The sequence below is a fragment of the Amblyomma americanum genome, chromosome 1 (assembly GCF_052857255.1).
Source record: "Amblyomma americanum isolate KBUSLIRL-KWMA chromosome 1, ASM5285725v1, whole genome shotgun sequence".
In the NCBI taxonomy this organism is placed as follows: domain Eukaryota; kingdom Metazoa; phylum Arthropoda; class Arachnida; order Ixodida; family Ixodidae; genus Amblyomma; species Amblyomma americanum.
In genome coordinates this window covers 281,112,312-281,139,882 of record NC_135497.1, presented here as the reverse complement: position 1 = coordinate 281,139,882, position 27,571 = coordinate 281,112,312, and the positions used below count along the sequence as shown (strand labels likewise).

The following is a 27,571-nucleotide window of genomic DNA, read 5'->3' as shown; positions in this document are numbered from 1 at the left end:
TAGGGGGCCTGGCATGTACTAGCTGTGTTCTCTGATGCGGGAGATGATGATGATGATTCTTATCTCATGGACTCACAGCGTTGCTACTTTTCTACCGCAACAAACGTGATTGCATATGCAACATAATAGCGTGCTCCGCTTACTTACGCCCGCATCTGTAACTCTAAACCATTAACGGCGGCTTTTAAATTCGTTTTATTATCAAACGTAGGCCAGTAGTCGAATACGGATTGTCCTGTAGGGACACAGTAATGACCGTGGCACGGGGAAAAACAGCAGCGGCTTACATGCGTTTTGTTGTGGGATGCTGTCGTGACCTGTGATAATTCGTAATTCGCATGAATCAAGACGGTATAAAACCTAAGCAATTTCTCAATTTTTGTTTGCCTCCTCACAGGAGTGCAGAAATAGCAAGCCAGGATACTTGCTGTTGCTTCGTACGCAGCCATTTTGCTATTACCTCAAGGAGCATTTCCGTTTCAGGAATGTTCCCGTACGTGATGATTGTGCTCTCTACCATATTCTTCGACTGTTCGTGGCCCAAGAAACTTTCGGCTGCACTGCCGCAGCGAATCAAGAATTTGATACCGGACCTCTGCGCTCCACGACCCGACATGAATAACTGTTGGTACCCTGCTCAGAGCAAGGTAAGCTGAAAGTGGCTGAAAGCTCCGACGGCTCAACATTAATATCAGTCTGGCTACATTTATTCTCTTGTAAGGAGACGTAAAGTGCGAACAATATTTTCGTCATAATCCTCTCGTTTTCGTCAATTCAGCTGGAAAGCATCGTTCTATAACCACTTCTCTCCCTATAAGGCGCAGTTCTGGGTACAACGCAAATGAACATATACAAGTACTTGATTGCTTTGAAACTGTCAGGCTCACAGTCCCGCATGGTTATAGATCCTTCATGGGACGTTTGCTGAAGTGCTTTTAAGGCAGAGTTTGCACTCAAAGATGAGCTCGTCAGCTGTAACGATGGAGCTCGCTATGTTAAGAGTGCTGTAAACAGATGCAGTGCGAAAGGATTTTACGGTTGTTTAAAACCCCCGGCGGTCTGACGCCGAAACAAACACGTACGCACATGTGCATGCACGCACGCACGCGCTCACGGCCGTCAGTGCGCAGAGCAAGCCCTCGGGAAAACACTTTTCGAGGGTGCCTCCTGGCGGTAAAACAGAAATTTGCACTCAGACAGCAACGCATATGCGCAAGTGTTGCGCGTAATTTTGTAGTGTCGCCCACACTGCTGCCAACAAACTCGAAGGATATTGTTTCCTGCTTTCAAAAGAGTGACTGCACAACGGGATAAATCGGGACTGTTTCGTCCCTGCGATATGCACTGTCTTCTGCGCGGAAAGTACGGGACGTCAGAGCGTAGCGTGATTGGATTGGAACGTTATCACGTTCGTTCCGGTTGAAACGGACCGAGAATTTTTGCATAGCGCGACGGCCACTTATTCCGCAACAAACACGACGGTGCACAATAGAGGAATCCTTCGGCTAGCTATGCGCTTGTATTCATTGCAGTCTTCTTACGAAAATAAGCGGTATTACAGCGGTTCAATCCAAGTAGTTTAAGCCTGAAGTGATGACCTTCATATCTCGTTACGCTACTTGGACTGCGAGAGGACACTCGTGTTCCAGAACGAGCTACATAGGCATTTCGGTGCAGACTTAAGCTTCGTTTGAATGGACTAAGTGTTTAGTCGTTGCCGCGTAGTTCACCGGCAGGTGAAATCCTTCCTAGCTTCGTTATGGCTGCACTCCCTCTATATCTGCCGCGAGTAGGCCAGGTTAAGTCAGCTGCTACCAGGCATACCTTAAGAGCGAAATACATTCTCAGGCATAATTCCTTACCACTTGCTGTTCAGCGAGCGTGTTCTCCCGTTCACAGCGTTCAGTGGATTCCTCACTGCCCCATTATCACCTATTTTACCCGTTACTTTACATATTCGGCACGCTTGTTCTCTGCGGGAGAGTAATGTGCCGTGCATCCTCCTCCGGCGTGATTTTCTGCCACTTCTGAGCTGAAGAGCTTGTCCTGGACATTTCCGGGCAACGCGGCATGAAGCTTGAATGTTGTCGGCTAATTACAAATTCTGATGCGACCACTTTCCGCTCTCCTTTCCTGAGTACTGAGGGAAGGATGCTGGTCTCCTTTTGTTTAATTTACTTTCGACTTCATACTACAAATGACATTTCTTTAGTTACTCTTTTTAACAAAACAACAAGCATTCCCTTACCCGGCGGTGCTCGAACAGAGCCACTTGCAGCCCGCCTTTCCAAGGCTGACGCCGCCTGTCGCTAACAGTCTACTACACATCTCCCGAGGTTGGGCAGTCTGAGTGAAGACCCCGTAAAAAAAAAAAGTATCCCTTAGCGAAAAATATTACGTTCGCAATATACTTCGGGATATTTATAATGTATTTCAAACATATTTTGTTTTTATGAATGCACTAAAAATACGCCGGAAATAGGTTCCCGAAATTTTATGCTTAGTATTCGAAATATATTCTTAAAGTTTTCCAGAAAGACGTCGCTTAAAGCATGCTTCGAGCATATTTCGAATATGTGAAAAAATATGACTGCGGTTTAAGCATCTTCTCAATGTATTAAAAGTGTACTTTCGTAAATATGAAATTAATGCATTCGATGTATACGTCACTTAAAGCGTATTTCGAGCCCGTTTCAAACACGTGAAAAAATATGTATGCGGTTTTAGTATCTTCTCAATGTATTAAAAGTGTACTTTCGTAAATGTTGGTTTATGGTTTATGGGGGTTTAACGTCCCAAAGCGACTCAGGCTTTTCGACCACCTGGGGTTCTTTAACGTGCACTGACATCGCACAGTACACGGGCCTCTAGGATTTCGCCTCCATCGAAATTCGACCGCCACGGCCGGGTTCGAACCCGCGTCTTTCGGGCCAGCAGCCGAGCGCAATAACCACTCAGCCACAGCGGCGGCTGTAATTTCGCAAATATTAAATTAATTCGACTCATGTATACTTCAATTTTAACAAACGGGCAGTCCTTTTAAACATACTTGAAGCACACTTTTAGCTGCCATAGAACAATCTATTGCTCCTAATCGCGTTGCGGGCAATGACCTTTGCATGTTGACAATGTATTGAATGTGTACTTTCGCAAATGCGGCATTAATTCCTCCAAAGTACACTTCAATTCTAACGAATGAGCTGTCCGCCGAAACGTATTGGCAACACACTTAGAGCTGCCGTTGAACAGTTAGCGCTCGAAATCGCGTTTCGGAAATGAAATGTTGGCAATGCATTTAAAGTGTACTTTCGTAAATACGAAATTAATTCGTGCGAGTATACTTCAGCTCTAACAAATGAGTAGTCCGCGTCAGCATATTTGGAGCACACTTCAAGCTGCCGTGGAACGACCTATAGTGCTCGAAATCACGCTTCCGGGAACAGTGAAAACTCTCCCTTTTCGTCCAATCGTTTATGTTAACTTCTTGCAGAAAGGCAATCGCCACTTATTTAAATTAAGCGTGGATAGCGTGATAGCATTGTACCGGCAAGGGCGTCGTCATGCGCACCTCAGGGCCCGAGCATGCCAGCGAAAAGGACCCCGACTAGCTGGGCCGACAGGCTCCCATAGACGCTAATGTAGTTGTTGGTTGACAGTTCGACTCCTGACTGATGCCTAACGCATGTTACGACTAATAATTCAGTTCCAGATAGACCGCAGATTCGAATGCGACCACTGCGACGATTGTTCGGCAATTTGGGGGCCCACAGTCTTTGCGCGAAAAGCGCCTCACCAGGCAAGATAATGTGTCCCTTCACGACGACGGGCATATATAAGCCGAGCCAAGTATTAGGCTTGACGGAGGAGTTCGTGTTTGCTGCATGACGTCACTTTCCGTCGGCGTTTCCTGCGTGGCGACATCTCTCCCGTTCAGATCCAGTCACGTGACCTTGCATTGGCATATACTTCTTGATGACAACGCGTTTTATCTGGGATTGTCTGTCTCCTAACGCTAGCCCGTTATACCTAGTGACACGGGCTGGGGAATTTTATTTTTCAATCTTTTTTTTTCTTGCCCCGCCATAATTTTTGTCTCCTAATGCTTATAACCAGTTCAGTCATTGCTTCTACTGTTGGCAACACTGATCAGTATTTCCGGTGAATCCGACTAGCCAACCTTTTGTAAGCCGAAATGAATTGTATTTTTAATGTATTAATTGTACATTTTTAGCGTATTTTTAATGTAGTGTAATGTATTTAATGTATATTTTTAGCATATTTTTAATGTATTACTTGTATATTTTTAGTATATTTTTAATGTATTCAGTGTGTATTTTAGTATATTTTTAATGTATAATAAATATACTAAGCGTACAGAAAATGCAATTTTGATACATTTGTAAGAATATTCAGAATACTAGTCCTAGCATACTTTGAAAGCATTCATACTGCAGTTTAAACATAGGGACAAATAAAGTGAAATAAATACGAAATTAATAAATATGTTCGGAATGCATTTCTAGCACAGCCTTTTTCGTTAACGGATTGCTCCTGATTCTTTCTCTTTCTTTAATACCATAAATCACAACTGACTGAAATTCGGCAACGCAAGCCACTACGCAACAGAAAAAAAAAACAGCGTTCGTGCTTCTTTGCACACTCATGTTGCCCGCTCTCCTCCTCTCCTACACGCAGGGCAACGACCCATGCGCGGGCAGTCGTTGGGCCGAGCGCCGGCTTCGCAGATGGAGGCTGACGACGTTCTTTCTCTGCCTACACTTGGCCCTGCAGCTTTTCCTGCCGTACTCGCACGGCCTCACCAAGGGCTACAACACGTGGACGCAAGGCAGCTACGGCTACTCCTGGGACATGATGATCCACAAGTGGAGGCCCGTGCACGTCAAGCTCCTCCTCTACGACAACGCCACGCACAAGGCCCACTTCTTGGATCCTGAGGCGAGATACCGCAGGGCACCGGGAACGCCGAGTCACCTAAGAGGGAGATTTCAGATAAGGAGCAGGCAGAGATGGGGTTGCTGGAAACGATATCATACTACAGAAGTAGATCACCGATGCCAGAGAAAGCTATGCACAGATACCCCCCCCCCCCCCCCCCCCCCCCCCCCCCACGCCCCGAAGGAACAATTAAAGCACGCTGGACGGAAGTTCCTTATGTGCCGGCACCGTGTTCTCACAAGGCGAGCCCCCTCTGATTTTGCACCTAACAATGGGCTCCTCTCATTGTTCTTTTTTTCACAGTAATTTCGATAAGGTGTCAAGTGGCTTTAATCGCAGGGGGCCTCATAAGACTGAGCTCTGCATAAAGACCCGCTTTCTCGCGACTTCTTTTTCAATGAGCAGTAAGATTAAAATTCGTATTGTTTCTTCTTTTTTTTCACAAAGATTTCGAATCTTTAAAATAGTCAACGCACCTTAATTTTTGAGTAATGATAGCTTTGTAAGCTGATTTCATTCTTGTGAACCTTTCAACACCAGGGCAAGGAATTACATGCACGGTGGAACTGCCCAGGCAGACCATACATGCATGCTGATAACCCGGTGATGGTTTGTGGGTACCTCAGTGGACAGATCATCATCATATTTTGCTTGGATACAGAAATTCTTTCACCATTTTCTTCTCGACTTCATTTCTTTCGCAAACCTTGTCCCATCTAATTCCTTCCATGCCTTGAGGCAATAGTTATCATTCGAAAAACTACCCGGCCATTGCACATTGCCCCCGAGTGATTTTACGCACAGGTAACACTGGGTGCTTAGGATGGCGCCGAGACCTTTATGCGGCTATGAGGGGCCCCTCTTGAAATAGCTATTGTACAAATTTCTTTATTTTTCAGAAAATTTCACTTAATGGGATGTTGACATTCGTTAAGTCAACGAAAAGCTGCGAAGTGACGGATGAGAACATACATTTTTTGTCTAATTTTGAATAGTAATAATATTAATTTGGTTTTGTGGAAAGGAAATGGCGCAGTACCTGTCTCATATATTGGCGGACACCCGAACCGCGCCGTAAGGGAACGAATAAAGGAGGGAGTGAAAGAAGAAAGGGAGGAAAGGTGCTATAGTGGAGGGCTCCGGAATAATTGCGGCTACCTGGGGATCTTTAACGTGCACTGACATCGCACAGCACACGGGCGCCTTAGCCTTTTGCCTCCATAAAAACGCAGCCGCCACGGTCGGGTTCGAACCCTGGTACTCCGGATCAGTAGCCGAGCGCCCTAACCACTGAGCCACCGCTGCGGGTTGTCTAATTAGAACTGTGCCAAAAACGCTGGGAAAAAAGGTGCTCACTTTGCTGCCTGCCGCTCGCATGCTGTCGTCTATAACTTCCTTGACCAAAATGGGCTTCTGGAAAGTGCACACAAAATAATCAGTTGCACTATAATGCCACCGACTCGTTCACTGTCATCGGTTTCCATAGGACTACTCGTACGGCATGCACGAACGAAAGCAATCTTGGTAACGACTGAAACAGAATATGTCATTTCCTTACACAAGAATAGAGATCCGTCGAGCCTGCATAACCCAATTACAGAATTACTGGTGGCAGTACACGCTTTAGCTGTTTATATTCGTCGTCTATGTTTGCTCTTTCTAGAGCTCAGCTATACTTCAGATAAAGTGCGCCAATTTAACAACGGCCATTGAAAGTTCATCACCATGGGCTAGTTTGTGTAGAGCGTTGGAAATGACTGACAGATGCGACACCTGAAGTGCAAGCAGCACTTATAATGAGAATGACGCGAGAAAGCAGATACCTTTCAGCGCGGGCATCGTTGAGGGAAGACGTCTTGGCTATAATGAGCAGCGGATCATGACTGCTGCGGTCGCGTGCTGCAGTGCGCGAAGTCGCCTGCTGCGGCTTGTCTAAATTACGTATTCTTTCTGCCTTTAAGCTCATTGAGTGCGTCTAACACGCACCCATTGCCCTCGAGCAAGCAAGTTTTTTGTCGCCTTCCAACACGTCCGCCGCGGGTGACGCACAGGAAAAGAAAGTTCCTTGTTACTCTACCGGCCTGCGCGTCTGTTTCCCCCCCCCCCCTCCCCCTCCCAAACGTGTTCTCGCCGCTGCGTCGGACACGCGTGCGCTAACTCTCAAAGCGGTTGCTGAAAGGAAATGGTCGGTTTAATGCACGCTCTTCCACATTTTGCGCAAAAGAGGGTCTTAGCGCCTGAGTCACACGCGTGCAGGGGCACTGGCTGGAAATGACGCCTCGAGTTATAACGGCATCAGTCGCTCGTGAATGCTGTTGGAACGGCACCATCCCAAAGTGACCTGTGTGTATAGATGCCCTTGGTGGACTGGCTAGCTCGTTTCCTGTTACCTGCAGCTATTAAGCCTCGCGTTGTGCCCTCTCCCCTTATCCTCAGCTCGTTTTGTCCAACGTCACTGTCAGCACCCCGCTGCTTGGCAAAAAGCTGGCCCTTACATAATGACCCTTTCTTCGAGTGAAATCGCCCTTATTATTATTATTAAATCGCCCTGGAGTGCTTACATAAAGGTATTAAGCTCTTCGCTGAAATATTAGAATCGATCAAATTAAGCTGATTTTTCTGTCTAAAGTTTTTTCGCGAATAGTTAGCCCATATAAATATGCCGGAACTTCAGAAGTCTGAAAAAAAAGCAAATATTTTTCGATATAAATTGTTAATTTCACTTCACAATTCAGAATCATCCTTTTATTACTGGAAATAATTTTTCTCGAAACCGACTTTTTAGCCGTCCTAAAGTGTAGGATACTAAGCAAATTCGCTACCAGTCACGGGTGGAAAGGCTTCAAACATTTGCCATCGACTTTAAGACCACACTTCTCATCACTCGCGGTGGTTTCTTTATGAAGATGCGTAAACATTATTAGTTTCTCTTGCAGAATCACAACACAGTCGATGGGGTGGAATTTAAAAAATATGGCGCGCAGAAAAGACTGGCTGACCTCTATGAACTCACACAACCCACAAACTGTACTAGCAGAAAACAAGCTTTGCACAGGAAAGTATAGACCCTCTTGAAGCTACGCTAGAGGGCTGTCACCACTTCGCGCACTTTTGCGTGCGCTCCCGGACACCCTTATAGAGCGTGTGGGGGTAGTCACAAAGGAGATGCCCTCGACTCAGCGTGGCAAGCTCAGCCGGAGACCAGCTACCAAGTGGCAAAGGGGTTGGTCGTTTGGTGCCCAGCTTTCGCCGGTCGCAAGCCAGAGAAGGGTCGGAGCCAAAGGGTCACAAAAGAAAACAGTTTATACAGCAAAGAGACGATACAGAGGATTTCACAATCACTCGTACGAGCACAAACACAGTGATTTACAAATACAATGCAACTCGTGCAAACAATAGAGAAAGATAACAATTCAACAGTCTTTGCACCTAAGCTGCACTAACAGAGAGAGACAAACAAACAAAACACAATTTGTTCTCCGGGCACTGCGACAGTCCTATGACCTAAGGAGCACGACGGGGCCGATCAGCAGACTGGCGCACGTTGCCTGGCTGGTCCGTGGCTGCGCGAGTGGTTTTCTCTCGGGAGTCGAGCGGGCGCGCTTTTCTGAAGCTTAAACGGCGGCTCGGGCTCCCAGAGAGCGGTTAAACCCTCATTTATAGGCGCGGTCCGCGTCTGTGCGTTCTTTGCCCCAAGGCAGGCGCGCACATACACTCTGTATCAACTGCACAAGCTCCTTCTCGCACCGGGCGCGCCACCCCATTGGTCGAGCTCAGAGACTGGGTTCTAGAAGTATCGAGGGCTCTCTCGTCTTGCGCCGTCGGCGACGAGAGGGGAAAAAGGGAGAGGGCACCACTTTGCAAGGTCGAGGCTACACCCTCTCCGCCGAGAACGAGTAGAAACTACTTGGACCTTCTGGAACAATCAAAACGGTGCGCGCGGCCATGTCTCCGCAGGCTCCGCGCCGGCGAGCAAAACGGGAAGGGCAGCAGCAGCACACGCAAAGCTATGCGCTCTCCGGGGTTCCTTCTTGTTTTTTTGTTTTCTTTTACTGCGCGCGGGCACGATTGCTTACACGCAGCCCCATTTTTTTAATATGCGCCGAATTTTGTGACAAGGGCTCAAGATCTTACACAATTAACTTTTAGAGTTACTGCACAGAAAAGCAGTGTCCTACATTTAGGACGCTAGTCATATGTTTAATACGCTGTACTTTTCGAGAGCCAACACTGAACCGTCGCGTGGCCCGTCGTAATGCGTTCGTTCTTGTGCAACTTCCATGCCGCAGAAGTTCACCAATTCAACGCGGTGGCACCACCAGGCGGACATGGTCGTCCAGTTCGCCCACTGCATCCGCAACAGGGTCCGCCAGGAGTTCGGCATGCGGGACGTGGAGATATACGTTGACGTCTGGATGTCGCTCAATGGACGCTTCGCGCAGAGGTGCGCACCAATTTTCCGCTTTCTTTAGTACCTTTAACACGTACAATCAAAGTCAGTGCTCTCCTTATTACGATAGAATGGCAGCTGCATACATTTACTGCAGACTCACGGTTGACACCTAGCGGCTTGACGCCAGTCGCAAAATAATAATACGGAATGGATGATTAATGAAAGAGTGACGGGGAGGGGATGTACACGCAAGATATTTCTTTATTGGCATACGTGATACTCTGGTACCTCTTCTTCAGGAAGCAGAAGAGCCTCGCGTAATAAAAATAGCGCTGTGTTACTGTCATGTACAACTTTTTGAGTCGTTCCTTTGGGAAAGCAGCGCGAAAAAAAAAACTGCTCTTAAGGCAATGTAACCGTTAAAAATATCAATAATGCAACTGTCTTCAGGCAGTTTGTTAAAAAACTACGCCAGTTTTAGCGAGAGTCTGCGGTAAAACAATGCTGTCGTTCTCGGAATATCGCAAGTAATTTGCTGTTGACCTGCTACTATTGTTCAATGTGAAAGCATGACTTCAAGAACATTTTGTTGACGCATACTGTAACAGCAGGCATACAGGAGCCATCGCAACGTTTGTGGGCGTTTTAGTTTTGCTTGCCTCGTTTACCGGCCGTACACTGCCGTAATTCATCCTCCTTAACATCTACATAAGATTTGAGGACAGCCAAGGTGCTAGTAAGCGCCTTTTATATATGACATTATGTTGCTCATTTTGGATGGCAGCCTTGTCTTTTTTTGCGCAGTACCCCCCTCCTTGTATTTACTATGATTGACCGACTAGCCCAACAACGTACGCTCTTAAACTTCTGCTGCTGTTCCGTTCGGTCTTTTGCCTCGACGTAGCGGGTCAGGTAGTCGGTCGCTGTAATGATCCCCTTATTTGCAGACGCTGACTTTGGGAAAGGACCAAGCAAGTCTATGCCGATCTGCTGAAAAGGCCTTGAGGGGGGTTCAATGGGGTTCAGAAATCCTGCTGGTCGGGTGGCATGGGTCTTTCGTCGTTGGCAATCTCGGCAGGTTTTCACTTAATGTGCGACATCGGCAGACAGTCGGGGCCAGTAATACTTGTCTTGAATGCGTCAGAGGGTGCGAGCAAACCCGAGATGTCTAGCTGTCGGCTCGTCATGTGAAGTGTGCAGAACTTCTTCGCGGAGACAAGCAGGTACAACAAGTAGGTAGGCTGTTTTGCTCGCTGCAAAGTTCTTCACAAGGACCTGATTCCGCACACAAAAGGAAGACAGTCCTCGCTTGAATGAAGCGGCGGGTGAAGAAACCTTGCCTTCCAGGTACTCGATGAAGCGTTTTAGGTCGGGGTACGAGCGTTGCTGCTGAGCAAAAGAGCTGGGGCTCATGGGTCCCAGGAAGGCGTCCTCATCGTCGTCCGGCGGCGGCGAATCTATAGGGGCTCGTGAGAGGCGATCGGCGTCAGAGTGCTTGCGTCCGGACTCGTAAACGACGGTGACGACAAACTCCTGGAGGCGCCGACACCATCTAGCGAGGCGGCCAGAGGGGTCCTTCAAATTTGCAAGCCAGCACAGAGCGTGGTGATCGCTGACTACCTTAAACTGTCGTTCGTACAGGTAGGGGCGGAATTTCGACGTAGCATAGATGATGGCAAGGCACTCCTTCTCAGTCGTCGAATAGTTAGCCGCGGTCTTGGAAAGGGAACGGCTGGCGTATGCGATGATTTTCTCCAGCCCGTGGCTTCTTTGAACGAGGACGGCGCCTAGGCCCACGCTGCTTGCGTCGGTATGAACTTCGGTATCGGCGGTTTCATCAAAATGCGCCAGGATCGGTGGAGACTGTAAACGATGCTGAAGTTCTTTGAAGACTTCTGCTTGCAGGGCTTCCCATATGAATGGCACGTCAGCTTTCGTCAGTTTTCTCAGGGGCTTGGCGATGCAAGAAAAGTTTTTCACAAATCGTCGGTAATATGCGCACAGTCCGAGGAATCTGCGCACTGCTCTCTTACCGGCCGGCGGTGGAAACTGTTCAATAGCAGCTCTTTTCTGCTGGTCTGGGCGTACTCCTTCCTTACTAACGATGTGGCCTAGAAACAGCAGCTCTTCATAGACAGAGTGGCACTTCTCTGCTTTCAAGGTTAGGCCAGCCGACTTGATGGCGTCTAATACTTGATGGCGTCTAATACTAGCAAGACCTTCAGAAAATACAATGAACGGTACTGTTATCCGTGCTTGTTTTCCGTCAATAGTCATGAACTATCATAACTTTGTTGTAGCCCAGAATATTTTCCTTCCGTCACCACCAGTGCATTCTGTTTTGCATCTTAATGTTCGTTCTGCGGTAGGCAAAACAGGAGATCTGGAGTGTTTTTTTGGCCAACTTTCTTTTAAACCCGGCATAATAATGCCAACCGAGACTTGGTATTACGATAACTCCGATGTTTTTAGCCCACAAGGATATAGGAAATTTTTTGTAAATCGTGCGGGCCACCGAGGAGGTGGCGTCGCTCTTCATGTAGAAACTGGTCATGATTGCGAGTTACTTTCCAATTTTTCTATATCAAGTGTTTGTGAAATTTTGACGCTGAAACATAGAAACAATATCGCTTCGGTTGTATACCGACCTCCACGTGGAAACTTGCCGTCTTTCCTTGACTTTTGTGAAATGTTTTTAGATTATGAACGCACAAATAAATTTCGTTGATTATGCGGAGGCGATTTCAACATTAACGTTCTACAAGATGCATCGATCACACGCGACTTCACCTCAGGGCTCTCTTCATCACGTTTAATTAATATAATCACAATACCCACTCGTGTCACACTGTCAACATCGCCTGCTTTAGATCTCCTGATAACTAACACTGAAACTGTAATCTCCGATGCCGGTTCAATCGCATGTGATATCAGTGACCACTGCCCTGTATTCATGTTTTATTATCCTCTTGACCACGCTAATACTTGTGCAGATAAAATTGTTACAGTGCAGTGTATTTCAGATGTGGCAATATCTGCCTTCAGGCATGACATCGAGGCATGTGACTGGTCGTTTGTTCAGGATGCATCCAATGTTAATGACGCATATCAGAAATTTATGCAAGAATTTTGCAACATTATAAAAAACATTTTCCCATCAAAACAATGAAACCATAAAAAAAGTCCGGAAACCCTGGGTAACCCTTGCTCAAGCTACGACGATTAAAACGAAAAACAGACTTTTTCATATTTTTCTTAGCACTAAGACCAAAGCAGCAATAAAGGAATTTAAGGCTTTCCGAAATAAGCTAAATCTCTAACTACGGAGCTCTAAGAAAAATTATCTGGAGAAATTATTTTCCAATGTGACTAAAAAACACCCTGAAGCTGCCTGGAAAGTGGTAAATAATCTACTAGGCCGGGATAAAGGGAAAGACGCGTTACCTGATTGCATTGAACATAGTGAACGAGTACTTTCCGGTGTGGAGCTGGCGGATTTTTTAAAGAAATATTTTGTTAATATAGCTAAGCCAAACAATCCCTCGCTTTCACGGCATAATAAGTCGGCTTCGAATTCTGTTGTTAGCCTATTTATTACTCCCACAGATGAGATAGAAGTATATACAACATTCATGTCACTAAAAAACAGTAGATCATTGGATATCGACAATTTGCAAATCAAGCCAATAAAAGAAGTCATTCAGATCATTGCTCCAGTACTTAGTTATATCTTTAACATTGCCATTGACGTTGGCGAATTTCCCAGTGCCATCAAACGAGCTAGAGTGTGATACGAAATAACCCCCAAACTATCGACCTATGTCTGTTCTGCCCGTGTTCTCGAAGGGCTTTGAGAAAATTTTATACATGAGATTAAATAACCTTTTCAATAGAATAGGCGTTATTTCGGATGCGCAGTATGGTTTCAGAAAGGGAAGGTCAACAGAGTCAGCACTCCTGACGCTAAAAGAACACATTATCCAAAATGTTGAAAACCGACAAATTACCCTTGGGTTGTTTATAGACTTTAGCAAGGCTTTTGACTCTCTTCGTCATATTATTTTAACTGAAAAGCTCCTAATAAATGGCGTTCGTGGTAAACCTCTTCAGCTATTCAAGTCATATTTGGAAAACAGATCACAATGCGTTTGTATTAACAATCGAATGTCATCCCCATCACAGATATTAAATGGCATCCCACAAGGGAGTGTGTTATGTCCTCTTTTATTTAATCTGTTCATTAACGACATAGTTTGTATCGACACGACAGTTAATTTCGTTATATATGCTGATGATTGCAATATTCTCCTTTCAGGTACCGATGCAAATAATTTAGTGATCAGATGTAATCATTTGCTTGAAAAAATTGGTCATTGGTCACAATAAAATCAGCTTAAAATCAATCCTAAAAAAACCAAGGTCATGCTTTTCCGGGCTCGCAATAAAGTATTTGTTTTAGATCAACCAAGTAAATTTGATGGACAGGATATTGAAGTGGTTGAGCACCACAAGATTCTTAGCGTTACATTCTCCTCATATTTAACATGGGATTTACACGTTGAGAAATTACGTAAGAAGCTTTCCTCTGCAATTGGGGCAATATCACGTACACGCGCCATTCTTCCGGTAAAAATAACACTTCAAATATATTACGCTTTGTTTGCCTCACAAATTAATTACTGCAGCTTGTGGGGCTAACAACAACTAAACAGAACCTAAACCAAATTCTCGTGCTACAAAGGCTATTCGTCATATATTTTGTCTAGATTATCTATCTTCCACCAAACAATTTTTCCAGCAATACAAAATTCTTCACGTAAACTGCATGTATGAATACAGACTCTTACGCTCACATTACTTTTCACCTGTCAGCTTTCGGTCACTTTAAGCAATTACTGGCCCATTGCAGCATCACACTAACATCCTAAACACACGCAGTAAAGAAAGACACACGGCTCGTACCCTTTTTCCGCACCGATTACAAGCTCCAGCCTTTACGTCACAATCTTCCGTCCATATTAAACAAATATCAGCACATCAAATGTTTGACACCTGTTCAACTGCTACAGCTCTTTTCCAATTTGTAATGCGGTTTTTTTTTTCGCTACAGTGTTTCTTAGTTATTCTTTTACAGTTTCCCTCCAAATGCTCACGAAGATGCCTTCTCATTATTCATGCGATTTGTGTCAATCTGTAACAAAAAATGCAGTCTGTGTACACATTTTCTATCGACCTACCTGAAAGTGTCTTATTTTTTGTAAAGCTGAATATTTCATGTTAACCTTTTTTCATCATTATTATTAGTGTTATTATTATTTAGTGGTCTCGTCTATGCTACCTTGTAAGGGTTGCCTGGGCCTCGTAAAGCTGTTTGATTACAGCTTTTAGCCCGGGTGACCCACCAGCCTTTCTGGTAAATAAAGATCAAGTTCAAGTTCGAAGTCTTTTGAGGTGCTCTGCGAAGTTCGTGGCGAAGACAACGACGTCATCTAAATATACCAGACAAATTTGCCACTTCAGGCCTGCCAGTACTGTATCCACTACTCGCTGAAACGTCGCTGGTGCGGAACAGAGACCAAATGGCATCACCTTGAACTCGAGGTGCCCATCCGGAGTGATGAGTGCCGTTTTCTCGCGATCTCTTTCATCGGCCTCAATTTGCCAGTAGCCGCTCTTGAGGTTCATCGAAGAGAAATACTTGGCGTTGCAGAACCGGTCCAGTGTGTCGTCGATGCGGGGGAGGGGGTAGACGTCCTTCTTTGTTATGTTGTTCAGGCGGCGGTAATCAACGCAGAACCGAAGTGCGCCGTCTCTCTTTCTCACTAGAACAACCGGTGCTGCCCATGGGGCTGTATGAAGGCTGGAGGACGTCGTCGCGTAAGCATTTCTTCCACTTGATCCCGGATGGCTTGTCGTTCTGGAGGCGACACACGGTAGGGGCTTTGACGGAGAAGTCGGGCGTGCTGGTCGGTTATAATGCGATGCTTGGCAATTGGCGTTTTTCGGACCTTCGGCGATGACGAAAAACACTCGCTGTAGCTTCGAAGCAGATTGCAGATCTGGCCTTGTCTGTTCCGGGGCCTGGCTGGGTTGATGTCGAAAGTGGGTGAGTTCTATTGGTAAGGCGAATCTTCTGCGGAGGGGTCGGAGAGGGCGGAGTCTCGTACGTCGGATATTTCGTCGAAGAAAGCAATTGTCGTTCCGCTGTTAATGTGCCGGTATTCTTCGCTGAAGTCAGTCAGCAGTACCTCGGCCTGGCCATTGCGGAAATGTGCGATGCCTCTTGCGATGCTGATTCCTTGGTCTAGAAGCAACTGCATGTTCCCCTCGATGATTGCTCCAGCACTAATGGCTTTTGTGGCATCTACGGTCACGATAGCGCTTGAACGAGGTGCGACCCTCACTTCCTCCTCCTGGACACTCAGGGAAAAGTGATTTTCCAGAGTTTTCATCGAAGGGATGGCCTCGTCCGTCGAAAGTGTGATCAGCTTGGATCGCAGGTCGATGATCGCCTGATGCTCATTAAGGAAATCCATGTCCATGATCACTTCGCGGGAGCATTGCGGTAGCACAACAAAGGACGCAGGATAGGTATGTCCTTTGAGTCACTCGCGCTGTGCATCGTCCTGATGGAGTAATGAGGTGGCCCCCTGCGGTGCGAATTTGTGAACCGTTTAAAGCGGTCGTGATTTTCCTCAGCTGTGCAGCGAATGTTCCATTCATTACCGAGTAATCGGATCCTGTGTCGTCAAGATCGGTAACTTTCTAGCCGTCGATAGTCACTTCCAAGTCGGATGTCCTGGCTCTTGCATTGCAATTCGGCCTTGGAGTTGGGTCATGGCTTTGTCGCGTATGCGAATCGCGGGTGGGGCTTGTCGTCGAAGCTTTTCTGTGTGGCGGCGTCGTTTTGAATGCAGTTGGCGTCATGGTCGGGATTGCTATTTTGTGGGGCGTCGGTGCAGCGAGTGTAGCGTCTTCATGCGGCCTAGCGGGTGCAGCGTCTTCATGGGGCGTGGTCGGTGGAGGGTCTTCGGCGTTTCGGTCGTGAGCAACTTCATCTCCAGAGGTTGCTGTCTTTAGTTTCCCCTACGGGGGCTGGCAGACCTTCTTCGTACCGCGGCTGCGTAGTTGCGGCGCGGCGACGTAAAGCGCGAGGTTGACGGCGATGGTGAGCGCGAAAGGCGGTTCGGCGTGTACTCCTCTCGACGCACGTACTCGTCGATTTCCTGCGGACGTTGGCCGAAGCGAGGTCGTGGGGCGTTAACGGCAAATCCTCGAAGACCAATACGTCGGTACGGGCAGTGACCAAGAATATGACCGGCCTCACCGCAATGGAAGCACAACAGCCGGTTGTCGGAAGTCTTCCAGGCGTCGCATTTCCTTGGGCTTGAGCGTCGCTCGTAGGCTGGGCGGGCGGGAGCTGGGAGGCGGCATTCGGGAACAAGTTGTTCATGTCAGATAGGATGTAGGGGTGTCGTTGGGGCTGAGGAGTGTGTACTGATGCGGCGTAGGTCAGGACCTGGGGTTCTGTGGCCGTCGGGGTGCCAAGTGCCTGTTGCACTTCTTCCCGTACCACATCAATCAGAGTCACTGCTTGTGGCTGAGGGGAGGGTGGCAGTAATCGGCGTAGCTCCTCGCGGACGATTTCGCGGATCACTTCCCGCAAGTTGTCGCTGGTGGTCGTCGTCGTGTCCGAGACATTTCGCAGAGTACGGGCGGTTGTACTGCCGCGCCCGGACATCGAGGGTCTTTTCGATCGTGCAGGCTTCTAGCATGAATTCGTCGACTGTTTTTGGTGGCTGGCGGACGAGGCTGCCAAAGATTTGTTCTTTTTGAACTTTGTTTTCCTTGGTCATCTGGGGGTCGGCGTGGCAAAAGAGGCGCTTCATCTCCTCCACGTAACCGCGGATGGGCTCAATCGGAAGCTGGATCCTAGACTCGGAGTCGTTCGGCCCTATCTTGCCTCACGATAGTGGTGAATACCTTCAATAGTTCCTTCGTGAATAGCTCCCACGTCGTTAGGGAAGACTCGTGGTTTTATACCAGGCGCGTGCAGAGCCCTCCAATGAGAAAAAATCGTGCCAAATTTTTGCCACATCATCCCACTTGTTGACTGATGCTACGCGCTCAAATTGGTCCAACCATTCTTCGGGGTCTTCGACTAGGGATCCATTGAAAGTTGGCGGCACCCGCGGCTGCTGCAGTATGATCGGTGTCAACATCTTCGGTGAGGTTGCGCATCTCGTAGCAGCGTCTTTCGCTGTCTGGTGCGGTCCGGCAGGGTCCCGAACTCAGGCTTCTCTCCCTTGAGACGTCGGCTGGCTCGCTGAGCTGATGGCTCGTCCTCGGGTGCGAAGCGCTGAGGGCTGCCGTCGTGACTTGAAGTGGGCGTCCGGAACATGGAAGGCCACCCCGCACCTCCACCAGATATCACGTAGTAGTGGTGACGGCAGTCGAAGGGCCAATGAAGACAGACAAAAGTTCTTCTAAGAGAAAACTGTTTATTGGGCTGACTTGCGCCCACAATGGACTGAATCACTCGGCGGCTGCTAAGCGACAAGCGTGCTCGGCGGTCGTCTAACTTCTAGAATGGCCGCCGCTGTCAGCCGTGCTCAATTTAAAGCTGGTAGCGAACTTTCGAGATAAAACGTGCAAAGTTACTAGAACATTCGGGAAGAACGTAGATTCCTCTCGGCGTGGCTGCGATCAACCGAGATAAATATAGTTGCGCCTTGCGTCGCAAACAAAGCGATAAAGTGGTGTGGCGGCAGGTTTGAAGAAGGAGCGAAAACTGCAAAGATTCGTGGCAATATATACAAGTTCCAATAACATTTAGCAGCTACGAAGACCATCTCAGAGTTTTCAAAAAAATGACCGAATAGAGTATGTACTACATGGCAAATGACAATAAAGAAGCAAAAATCCGTTTGTGTGACCATAACAAAAAAAAAAACAGCAGTCACACGTCAATGGCTTAACATTAACGAAAGTTAACATCATTATCTAGGTATCACGTTGTTTTCTTACCTGAGGTGGACTCCCACATTGTTAACATCACATCTGCTTGCTGCTTTATGGAAACTTTTCTTCATTAGGAGACGCTTGCGGCCCACACCAGTTTCTGCTAAACTCCTTGTCTACGCAACCTTCGTAAGGGAAATTTTAGAATACGTGAACAAAAAATAAACAAATTAATTATTACGCGGGCACATAAAAGATAAATTACCTGTGCACGTCTCAAAACGGGTACACGCACAGAAACAATAGTGAGTTGAAACAAAATCACAGAATGACGGTCAGGCTCACGCCTCTCCACCACATTTTGTCTTTTGTACATGTGATATCCTTCTGCTATTTCATACCTGAGTTTGCTTTGCCGTTTATGTTTCACTTCAGCTAAAACTAAAGCCTACAGTGTCCTGCAGGGCTCATATCCGTTCAAGGAGGTCTGATACTCCTTGAAACGTATACTCTTTGTCAAAGAGACACAGGACACCGGGATTGCTGCTGCGCCGCGTAGTAAGGCTGTTGCTGCACCACAGGAACTCCTGGACACAAGAGAGGTTATGACAAAGCTTCTCCTCAGCCTCGACAGTTTCAGGCGCTGGCAGTGCAAAACGAACCTGACTGCCCGGCCCACGTTTTTTGGCCTGTATACTTTTAACTGGCTGCCCAATTAGCCCAGATAACTTAAACCGCAGGAAATCTATCACACCTCACCTAGAAAACATTTTTGCGAACAATTTTTCGTTTTTTTTTAAGAGTTTACGTTCTTTTAGATTTCGTGCGATTTAAAAAAACAAACAAAAGCTTTCATTCTATTTATGCGCTTGTACCGTAGACTTTCTTCGTGGTTACTCTGTTGCAATACTCATTTCTCACGATACAGCCGCAGAGGTTTGCTGACGCGGTTCTCACGCCTGTTGTTTTTGTTGCACCGAAATGGCTGCCCACTGACCACCTTAATCTTGATGACACGACACTCCGGTTCTGCAAATACCAGTCCCTGCAGTCTCACGCAAGGTGCTCGGCGATTGCGGCTAGATCGGCGGGCGTCCTTTTCGATTTTGACCGCAGGATGTACGACCCCACGGTGAATATCTTGGAGCAGCCCTGGTCGCCGTTCTCCGAAGTGCCATGGGTGCTGCCCGTGCTCACTAACTTCGGTGAATGGAGGGAGAATTTCAAAAAGGTTCGAAGCGAAGTGCAAGCATCCTCCACACTGGCGGATGTCGAGTTCATCGCGGACTTTCCAGGTAAGTTTCGGCTATATAGCGCCTCTTTTTTTCACTAGTACTCTTATACAAATCGCTTGTCAAAAGTTCCCCGCCAAAACGCTAGCTCTTGGGTCCGTTGGTGCAAGTTGAGCTTGAAAAAGGGGTACCAGCGGAAACACAAAGACGCGTACACATGAAAAGAGATGTTAAACACGGACGGAAACCAGCGTCCATCTGTGTTAACAAAACAAGCTGAGCGAATGAAGCCAAGGGCGAGATAGAGTACAGGACAGGCGCGGAACACGGACGACTTGGATTAAGGGACAGGATCAGCGTTACTCAGCAAATGCTTAAAAGCGCCTTTAAGCGTAGCCATGGCTCGGCGCTTCAATAACGCTCATAACTACAGAGATCGCAAACTGACACACGGAGGTGTAACGCCGGCTCACGTACAGACGTCTCTAACCTTGCAGGTTTTTCGCTCGTCAACTACTTGGACACGACTGTCTACAACGCGTCCCTGGAAGTTCTCAAGGGAACCGTGGCCATATCGTTCCCATCTAAGAGGTCTACCCGGGTCCTGAAGACAGGCGAAAGCACCAAAGTGAGACGATTTTCCACTCCACTGCCTTTTAGTGTCGCGTCGATCGGCAGCGAAGGAGCATCCCTTGTCATTCTACTTGCGCTGACTGCACATGCGAGTCCTGCCGCACGAGTGTTTGTAAAGAACTGAGCTTAGCATAGTTTCGCGGACAACAGGAAAATTTGTAATATGCACTCCAGCTGCGTGTCTCGTGTAGTAGTTTTTGTTGTCGACATTTAAAACAGCACTTACACCGAGTTCGTAGCAAGCGAAAACAGCATATCAATTAGATATCCGTGGAAGAAAGAAGCGTGGAAAACTTAGATTTACACATGAAAATACCATTAGTGGAGGAGCGGCGGTCAAAAGAGCGTGAACTGCGCCACTGTCGAGCAATTCAGAAGTGATACAGATCCGTATATAATATTCAAAAACGAATATGTCTGCAAAAAGCATGTATACCTGTATACTACTTCAGTGCGGTTACAAACGCCATTAGTCCTATGTAACTAATGGCGCTTACCGGGTGAGGAGCAAACGCAATGCAAGGCCGGCAGGGAGATGGTTACTTACCGGAACGGCGTTTACCATATGAAAAGGGAGTCCACGCCTATCGCTGACGATGACACTTGATGAAGATGGCGCCTGGCTGAGCTTTCTCCTCATTTGCGCCCCATCTTTTATACTTGCCAGCGGCTTCCGTGCAACACCTGTGGAGCGCCGTCCTCGCACACTTATGCTTGCCTGGATACAGGCGCACTGTCTGCGCAGCGGCGAGTGGGGAATAGCGGCACAGTGCTTTTCAGAACTCCCTAGTCACTTCGCACGTGACCAGAGCAGTCATCGCGCCTTTCACGAGGCCTAAGACCTCTTATCGCACTTTTATCGTTCTAGATTCTTTAGACAACGACGAGAACAGTCTTTCTTCCTGTCGTGAAATGCGCCTTTGTTCACGTCCAATGCGGACTCTCACTCCACCGCCCCAAGTCCAAGTACGGAAGGTGCACCAATGGTGTTGAGCCTTGAAGGCCTTCTCACCGACATCACTCGGGGCTCAGACTAATTCTTGGCATAATTTCGTGCTAAAAACGGCCCGCCTATGGACGTAAGATATTCATCTAAGAAAATGCACAGCACACAGCCGCAATCGTACGAGCAGCCTTTTGCTTGCAGCCCGGCTATTCGCCCTGTCAGATCCAACTCCAGTTAGTTCCTTATTCCGAAACAAAACATGATGTGCAATCAGTAGCACATACGTAATTAGCACTGCTAGTTTGGCTCAAGCAACACCACCGCCTTTAATATTTTGTGACAGAGGGCAAGGTACGTGACGTTTAACGTCCATAAATAGCTTGCGGGATATGAGACGCCGTGGTGCAGGGCTCTCCATTAACCTTGACCGCCTGGTGTTCTCGAACATGCGCAGACACTGTACAGTATACACACGCTTTTTTGCATTTTGTTTCCACTGAAATGCGGCAGCCGCAGCCGGGATTCGATTTAGAGACATAGGGCTCAGCACGCGAACGCCATAGCTACTGAGAGCGGAAAAGCAGGTGGGCCACCTGCCACCTAGGTCAAGGGACCTTGTGACGACATCACAAACTGTCCACCGTGGCAGGTGGCAGTTAAATTAAAGATTAGTCGTGAAAAGCATCCTCTGAGAGCGCAATTGGGGTCTCGCGAGCCTCACCGGCGGCTGCATTAGAAAAAGCCACCTGCCGGGACAGTGGCGCACCGATTAACCGGTGCACCACTGAGGGGTGCTATGAGGTCCCCGCGATCTATGACTGCAAAGGAGGGAATGACAGTGTCTGCGAAGGCATACGCAATGAGAATCCCAGACCGCTGAAAAGACAAGCTAACGCTATTGCGTCATACCCTGAAGGCGGAGCTTCAGTGTCCCCTCAAGTTTTGCATGATTTATTCGGTGCCATAGTACTAACAAGGACGTAGAGATGGAATCTCCAATACTGGCGAGTAGCAAGCAATAATCACAGGTATGTGGTGATGTCAAACGCGAAAAAAATAATTGAGATATACATTCAAGGGTCGAAATATGTATGGCAAATATAAATTTAGGCAATGGTATTATAGTTCTCCTTATGCACAGGCTCCACACGAAAGTCGAACCTGCAAGATGGGAAGCAATGGGCAAAAAAAGTTCCCTGGTCTGACGCCCCCCTCCGGGGAAAATATAGCAGCAGTAGCTGCACCATCCCCGCCCCCTGCCTCCACGGGACGGCCCACAACCCACAGACCATAATCATTAGACCCCGACCACAGAAGCTGCATCCTCATCGCACAGCTGAACACGACCAGGTTCCATTCTCAGTGGTTATAGGGGGATCATGTGATTCCGGATTGGTGACTTCATTACATTTTTGGTACCTTTTAAACTCTCTAGGATCAGTGAATGCGATTATGTTGTCAGGAAAATCATTTCGGAGCTTAATTGCTCTAGATAATACATATAAATTAAATGACTGGGCTTTGCCATATATCCGGTTGAAGCTGAGCTGATTATACGCGCTGTGAAGAGCGGGGATGTGATTCCAGATGCAAAAACCAAGGACGGGTGTAAACATATTTCTGAAATAAACAGAGAAGTGAAATGGAGCGACGAATGTTAATCATCTGTATGTCATTAAGACTTTTAAGCTGGAATACACTGGCGAGGGGACAATAATTGCTAAAATATGTACCGGGCAGCTCTGCTTTGAATGGACTCAAGCATTTCTATGACATCTTTTCTTATGGTGGGACCATATGCATAAGACGAACCCCAACTGTGGGCAAGTTTCGGAGGTTTCGGTGTATAAGAACTTAAGTCCTCTACGCCTTGCTGCAAAGTGTTTAAATGTGAAAAAACCATGAAAGATTTGATGCGAACTGAATTTCAAGGTATTTGTACGACATAAACGTGGATAGGAAAGTGTTATTTATAGAGCAGTTGAAGTTTGAAATACAGCCTTGCGGCTAAAAGTCATTGATTTACATTTATTAAGGTTTAGAATCACGCGCCAGTTTATACGTCAATGAACAATAGTGTCAATCTCATTTTGAAAGGTGAGGTGGTCAGTCTCTGAAGTGATCTTTCGGTAAACGACACAGTCATCTGCGAAAAGATGTAAACGGGATAAAATGTTATTGGGAAGGTCGCTAATGAACTTTAGATAAAGTAAGGGTCCAAATGCGCTTTCCTGTGGTACGCCTGAGGTTAGGTGACAGTGGTGAGGAAGAGCCGTTGACAACTGTGAATTGTTGACGTAATGAGAGAAAGTTTCGAAGCCAAGGTAATTAAGAGAATCAAGAGAAAGGTAGCTAATTTAGTTAAACAGCCTGTCGTATTGAACTCTGGCAAATGCTTTTCATAAATCTAAAAAAATGCAGTCGTATTTGCTGCAGTGTGTTTGCTGGTTATCAGCCATGTTAAAAATGCAAGTCAGCAGTAATTCAAGTAACTGGGTGTCACACGAGTAGCCTTTCCTAAAACTGTGCTTATTTGAAAAGAAAAAGTCATTTTGTTCTAGATAGCTGTAAATGTGAAAAGCGACATGTGTAAGTAATTTACAGCACATGCGTGCGAACTAAATAGGCCGATATTTATCAGATGAGTTTTTGTCACCCTTTTTGAAGACAGAGATGACCTTGCCTATTTTCCAGCCAGCAAATATCTCTCTGAGAGATAATGATTGCTGAAATACATGGCACAAAATCTGGCTGGAAATCGAAATGGTGTTTTTTTAAGTATCTTCGAGTTTATGTTGTCCACTGCACAGATGAGGATACCTTTATGTTTTTAATTAGTGATGAAATACGCTCAGCACTAATGCTGATGGGCTCAATGAATGGGTACTCACAATCGGGAACAATTGGCGTACTGGAATGATCTTCCTTAGTAAACACTGAATAAAAAATATGAAGCGTGGTTGGACATTTAGTGTCAGCTATCGGCAAGCCATCAGTACTTTCGGGAGATACAGTTTGCCAACACTTCTTAGGATTAGTCTGCAATAGCGACGGGAGATCACGAGTGAGTATTTGTTTTTGGAAGAGGTAATAGCAGAACAGTATGTTTTCAATCACTGTTTATACTTTTACAACGAGAGCGGACAGGGAGCAGACTTAGCTCTGGACTTTACATGTGTTTGAGGAGTAGCCAATGAAGAGGCAAGTGGCCAAGACCATATTTTTATACCAGAGGTCTTAAAACTTGCTAAAACTTAAGAGGCCTTACTAAAACTAGCATTTTAGCGCAAGATAGACACGGAAGCCAACAGTCACCGAAACCAAGGAGCATAGGGGATGTTATTTTTAAAAATATAATTTGTGGTGTTCATGAATGGGTGATTAATAGGCTAATTATTTTAAAGATGATTGGTTAGAAAGCAGAAGAAAAAAACCGCATGCCGCCGGTGGTATACGAACCCACGACCTCCGAATTTCGCCCCCAGTACTTTTCCAACTGGTACTGCATTCCCAATTGTGAGCGAGTAGCATGACGGTAGAACGCTATTAGTTCTAGCCACCTAAGCACTATACTCATGGCAAAGCTTATCGTTTTACTCACGGCACTGCGAGAATGCCAGTGGCAGGCAGGCATCCAGCACGGCCATGCTATCTTAGCGCTGGCAAGGACCTAACGCCACCTAGCGAAAGAAGGAAGAATGAGATCGATGGCGAAGAGGGGACTACATTGCGCAAGAATAGCCGCCACCACGGAGGACTATTTTATGATCCGTTGTGACGGATATTGCCTATTTCATTTACCCCTACATAGCTATGTCATACAATGCAGCGTCCACTGACACAATTACACATACTCCTCCGGCTTCAGCCAGTTGTAGCAGCTATCGTACCTCCCCCCGCGGCAAGGTGGTGATGAACTCAAGTTCTTTTTCATGCGGACCTCGGTGTCCATCGGTACCATGTCGAAGTATTTCAGTGGTGTTGTCTGTACCGCTTCAGTGGGAACACTCAGCGATATTTCTGCAACACCTCGGCGATTTGAAAGGTCACCAAGTTAAACAGGTCGCCTGATCTGAGCTTTCTTACTTGTTCATCTCAAAACAATATTGATATACACCTAACGTTACTGTGCGGAAATAAGGCCAGCTCTCAAAATACATGTGTTCTTTTGTTTCGCCATTAAACTTCTGGAAACCCCTACTTGCGTGTAAAAGCTGCCGCAGGAAACCTTACCTGACGGAAGGAACAGCGCGAGACAATTTCAAACGATGGCTGTGAAACGTTATCATATGAACCTCGGTCGTTGCATTTGATAAGGATTGGTTTCACCATGCATCTTAACTGATAAAGCGCCGTTTTTTATTCGTGAAGCACAGGTTGTGACACCACACAGTGTCACAAAACAGACTCAAGGATATCCTTTCCAATTACCAATTCCGATACTTTATTTCAGTTATTATCCGCTGCTCCTACCGAGCGCGTGGTCGTGAGGCCGGCACCGGGCACGCCCGCGGCTTTTTGGTGAAGGCGAAATGCAAAAATAATTGGAGGACGCTTAAGCTTCGCCTTTAAGAGTGGAACGCGACAGTGTGTTGCAGCACTGCCAGTGAGACCACGGAACGCCATCGCCCGTTCAGCGCGACGCCTTGCCCGTTAGACCAATCGCTCTGTTACGTACGGTGAAACGGACGCGTGGAGCGGCAAACCATGTAGAAGCGCTGCCAGGCGCCGAGCCGAAACGCGCGGGACTCAAGTTGCAGTCGTAGTTCGCCGGCAAATCGTTCTCGACAAACCCGATGCCACGAACGCCAGCATAGCTTCCGCGCCGAACGAATGGGCAGCAAGCCGCAAGCTTCATGGTGAACGCGCTTTGGATGTGCGCTGCGTTGTTCGCCGCTCACCGCGTGATTCCTGCGTGCCCGCACGGCCCCACTGCGCCCAAACGAGACGAGCGGGAGGCGCTGCTGTCGCACGCTATCTTTTGGGGCCGTGGCGTACATTGCGAGGAGGAGGAGGAGGAATTTTTTGCTCTCTGCGTCGCGAGGAGGACGAGGGATTTTTCGCTCACGGCCGACGCCGACGACAACGGATTTTTTGTGACACGGGGCCCTTAACGCTGTCGCGTTAAAATTGCTGATGTCCTAGCTCTGTTAGGCCAGGACATACGTTGCGAAAGCGCGGAGACTTCTGCATCGGAAAAGTGCATTCACTAGATGCGGCTTTATACATGGTTAAACGTTGAGCCTCCGTGGCGGAGTGGCACCGTAGCTGCCCCAAACGCCAAAGGACCTGGCTCGATTCCGAGCCTTAGCACAGGTTTTTTTTTTTATTCAGTGAGTGTGCGGGGGTTTGAGTGGCTCCCATAGGTGCCGCCACCGAATACGTTGGTCAGCGGTTAAGCGCAGGCACTGTTAAGGCGCATTTATACTCCGGCGTAACGCGCGCGTGCTGAAAGGCGACGTCACGTGACCGCCGACGCGTTCGGCGCACTCTGGCCGCACTGGCGGAGACTTGGAGCATGTCTCTAAATCGCGCCGAGTGCGCCAGCTGCCGCCGGCCCGGCCTGACCGATTTGGCTCCGTGGCGAAGGACGCGTTGTGACGTCATGTGCCTCGTCGGAGCACCACCACGGCGAAATCTCCAGTTTGCGGCCAGTAAAGCTTTCGCTTTGAAATGACCCTGTAGTGTTTGCCGCGGTGACCGCGTTTCTATGGAGGCGAAACGCACAAAGGTGCCTGTGTGCTGTGCGATCTCAGTGCGCGTGAAAGATCCCCAGGTGGTTGAAATTATTCCGGAGCCCTCCACTACGGCACCTTTTTCTCTCTTCACTCCCACCTTCCTCCCTTCCCTTACGGCGCGGTCCGGGTGTCCACGGAGGTATATAAGACAGTTACTGCGTCATTTTTTTCCTTAAAACCAATTTTTCCCCTGTAGTGAAATTTCGGTGCAGGTAAAAGGACCCTTTTGAGTCGAAATTATTACGGAGCCCACTGCGCGCACCTCAAAGTTGTCTTGTAAAAAATCAACCATCATTCTCATTACTGATTACACTTTCCCATCGGAAAGGAGTCGACAGAAGGTCGTGGGTCGTTGGTACGGCTTCCAGGCTAGCATCGTTAGCAGCTTCATCCAAAAGAGGAGACCAACGCATTGCCTATAAGCAAAACAAAGCCTGCCTCCTTACGGCAGCAGCGAACAGCTAGCATGATTCTTGTACCTGCTTGAAGGGTTCTGCGATATGTATGCACTTTCGTAAAGTGGTTAGATACCGATGTCGCAGGGCACACTCGAGGAAAAAGGCAAATGCATGTTCCTGGTGTAATTTAGGATAGTAGTGCACTTGCAAGTTATGCAAACACTAATGTGCTTATTAAAACGTCTGTTTATGTTTGAGCTAGGCCTGCTCAGAAAACCGCCGCGGTGCACGAAACAGTGAAGTGTTCGGCGAAG

At 47.3% G+C, this 27,571-nt stretch overlaps 1 protein-coding gene across 1 annotated transcript in view; it reads left to right on the top strand.

Moving 5' to 3' along the window:
* GC (gamma-glutamyl carboxylase) overlaps positions 1 to 27,571 on the top strand; it is a 66,588-nt gene that overhangs the window by 15,297 nt on the left and 23,720 nt on the right. Inside the window, exons 7-11 of the mRNA XM_077649458.1 lie at positions 484 to 647; positions 4,696 to 4,956; positions 9,246 to 9,400; positions 19,427 to 19,605; positions 20,040 to 20,170. Coding sequence (XP_077505584.1) covers positions 484 to 647; positions 4,696 to 4,956; positions 9,246 to 9,400; positions 19,427 to 19,605; positions 20,040 to 20,170 — 890 coding nt within the window. The remainder of the gene's footprint in view (positions 1 to 483; positions 648 to 4,695; positions 4,957 to 9,245; positions 9,401 to 19,426; positions 19,606 to 20,039; positions 20,171 to 27,571) is intronic.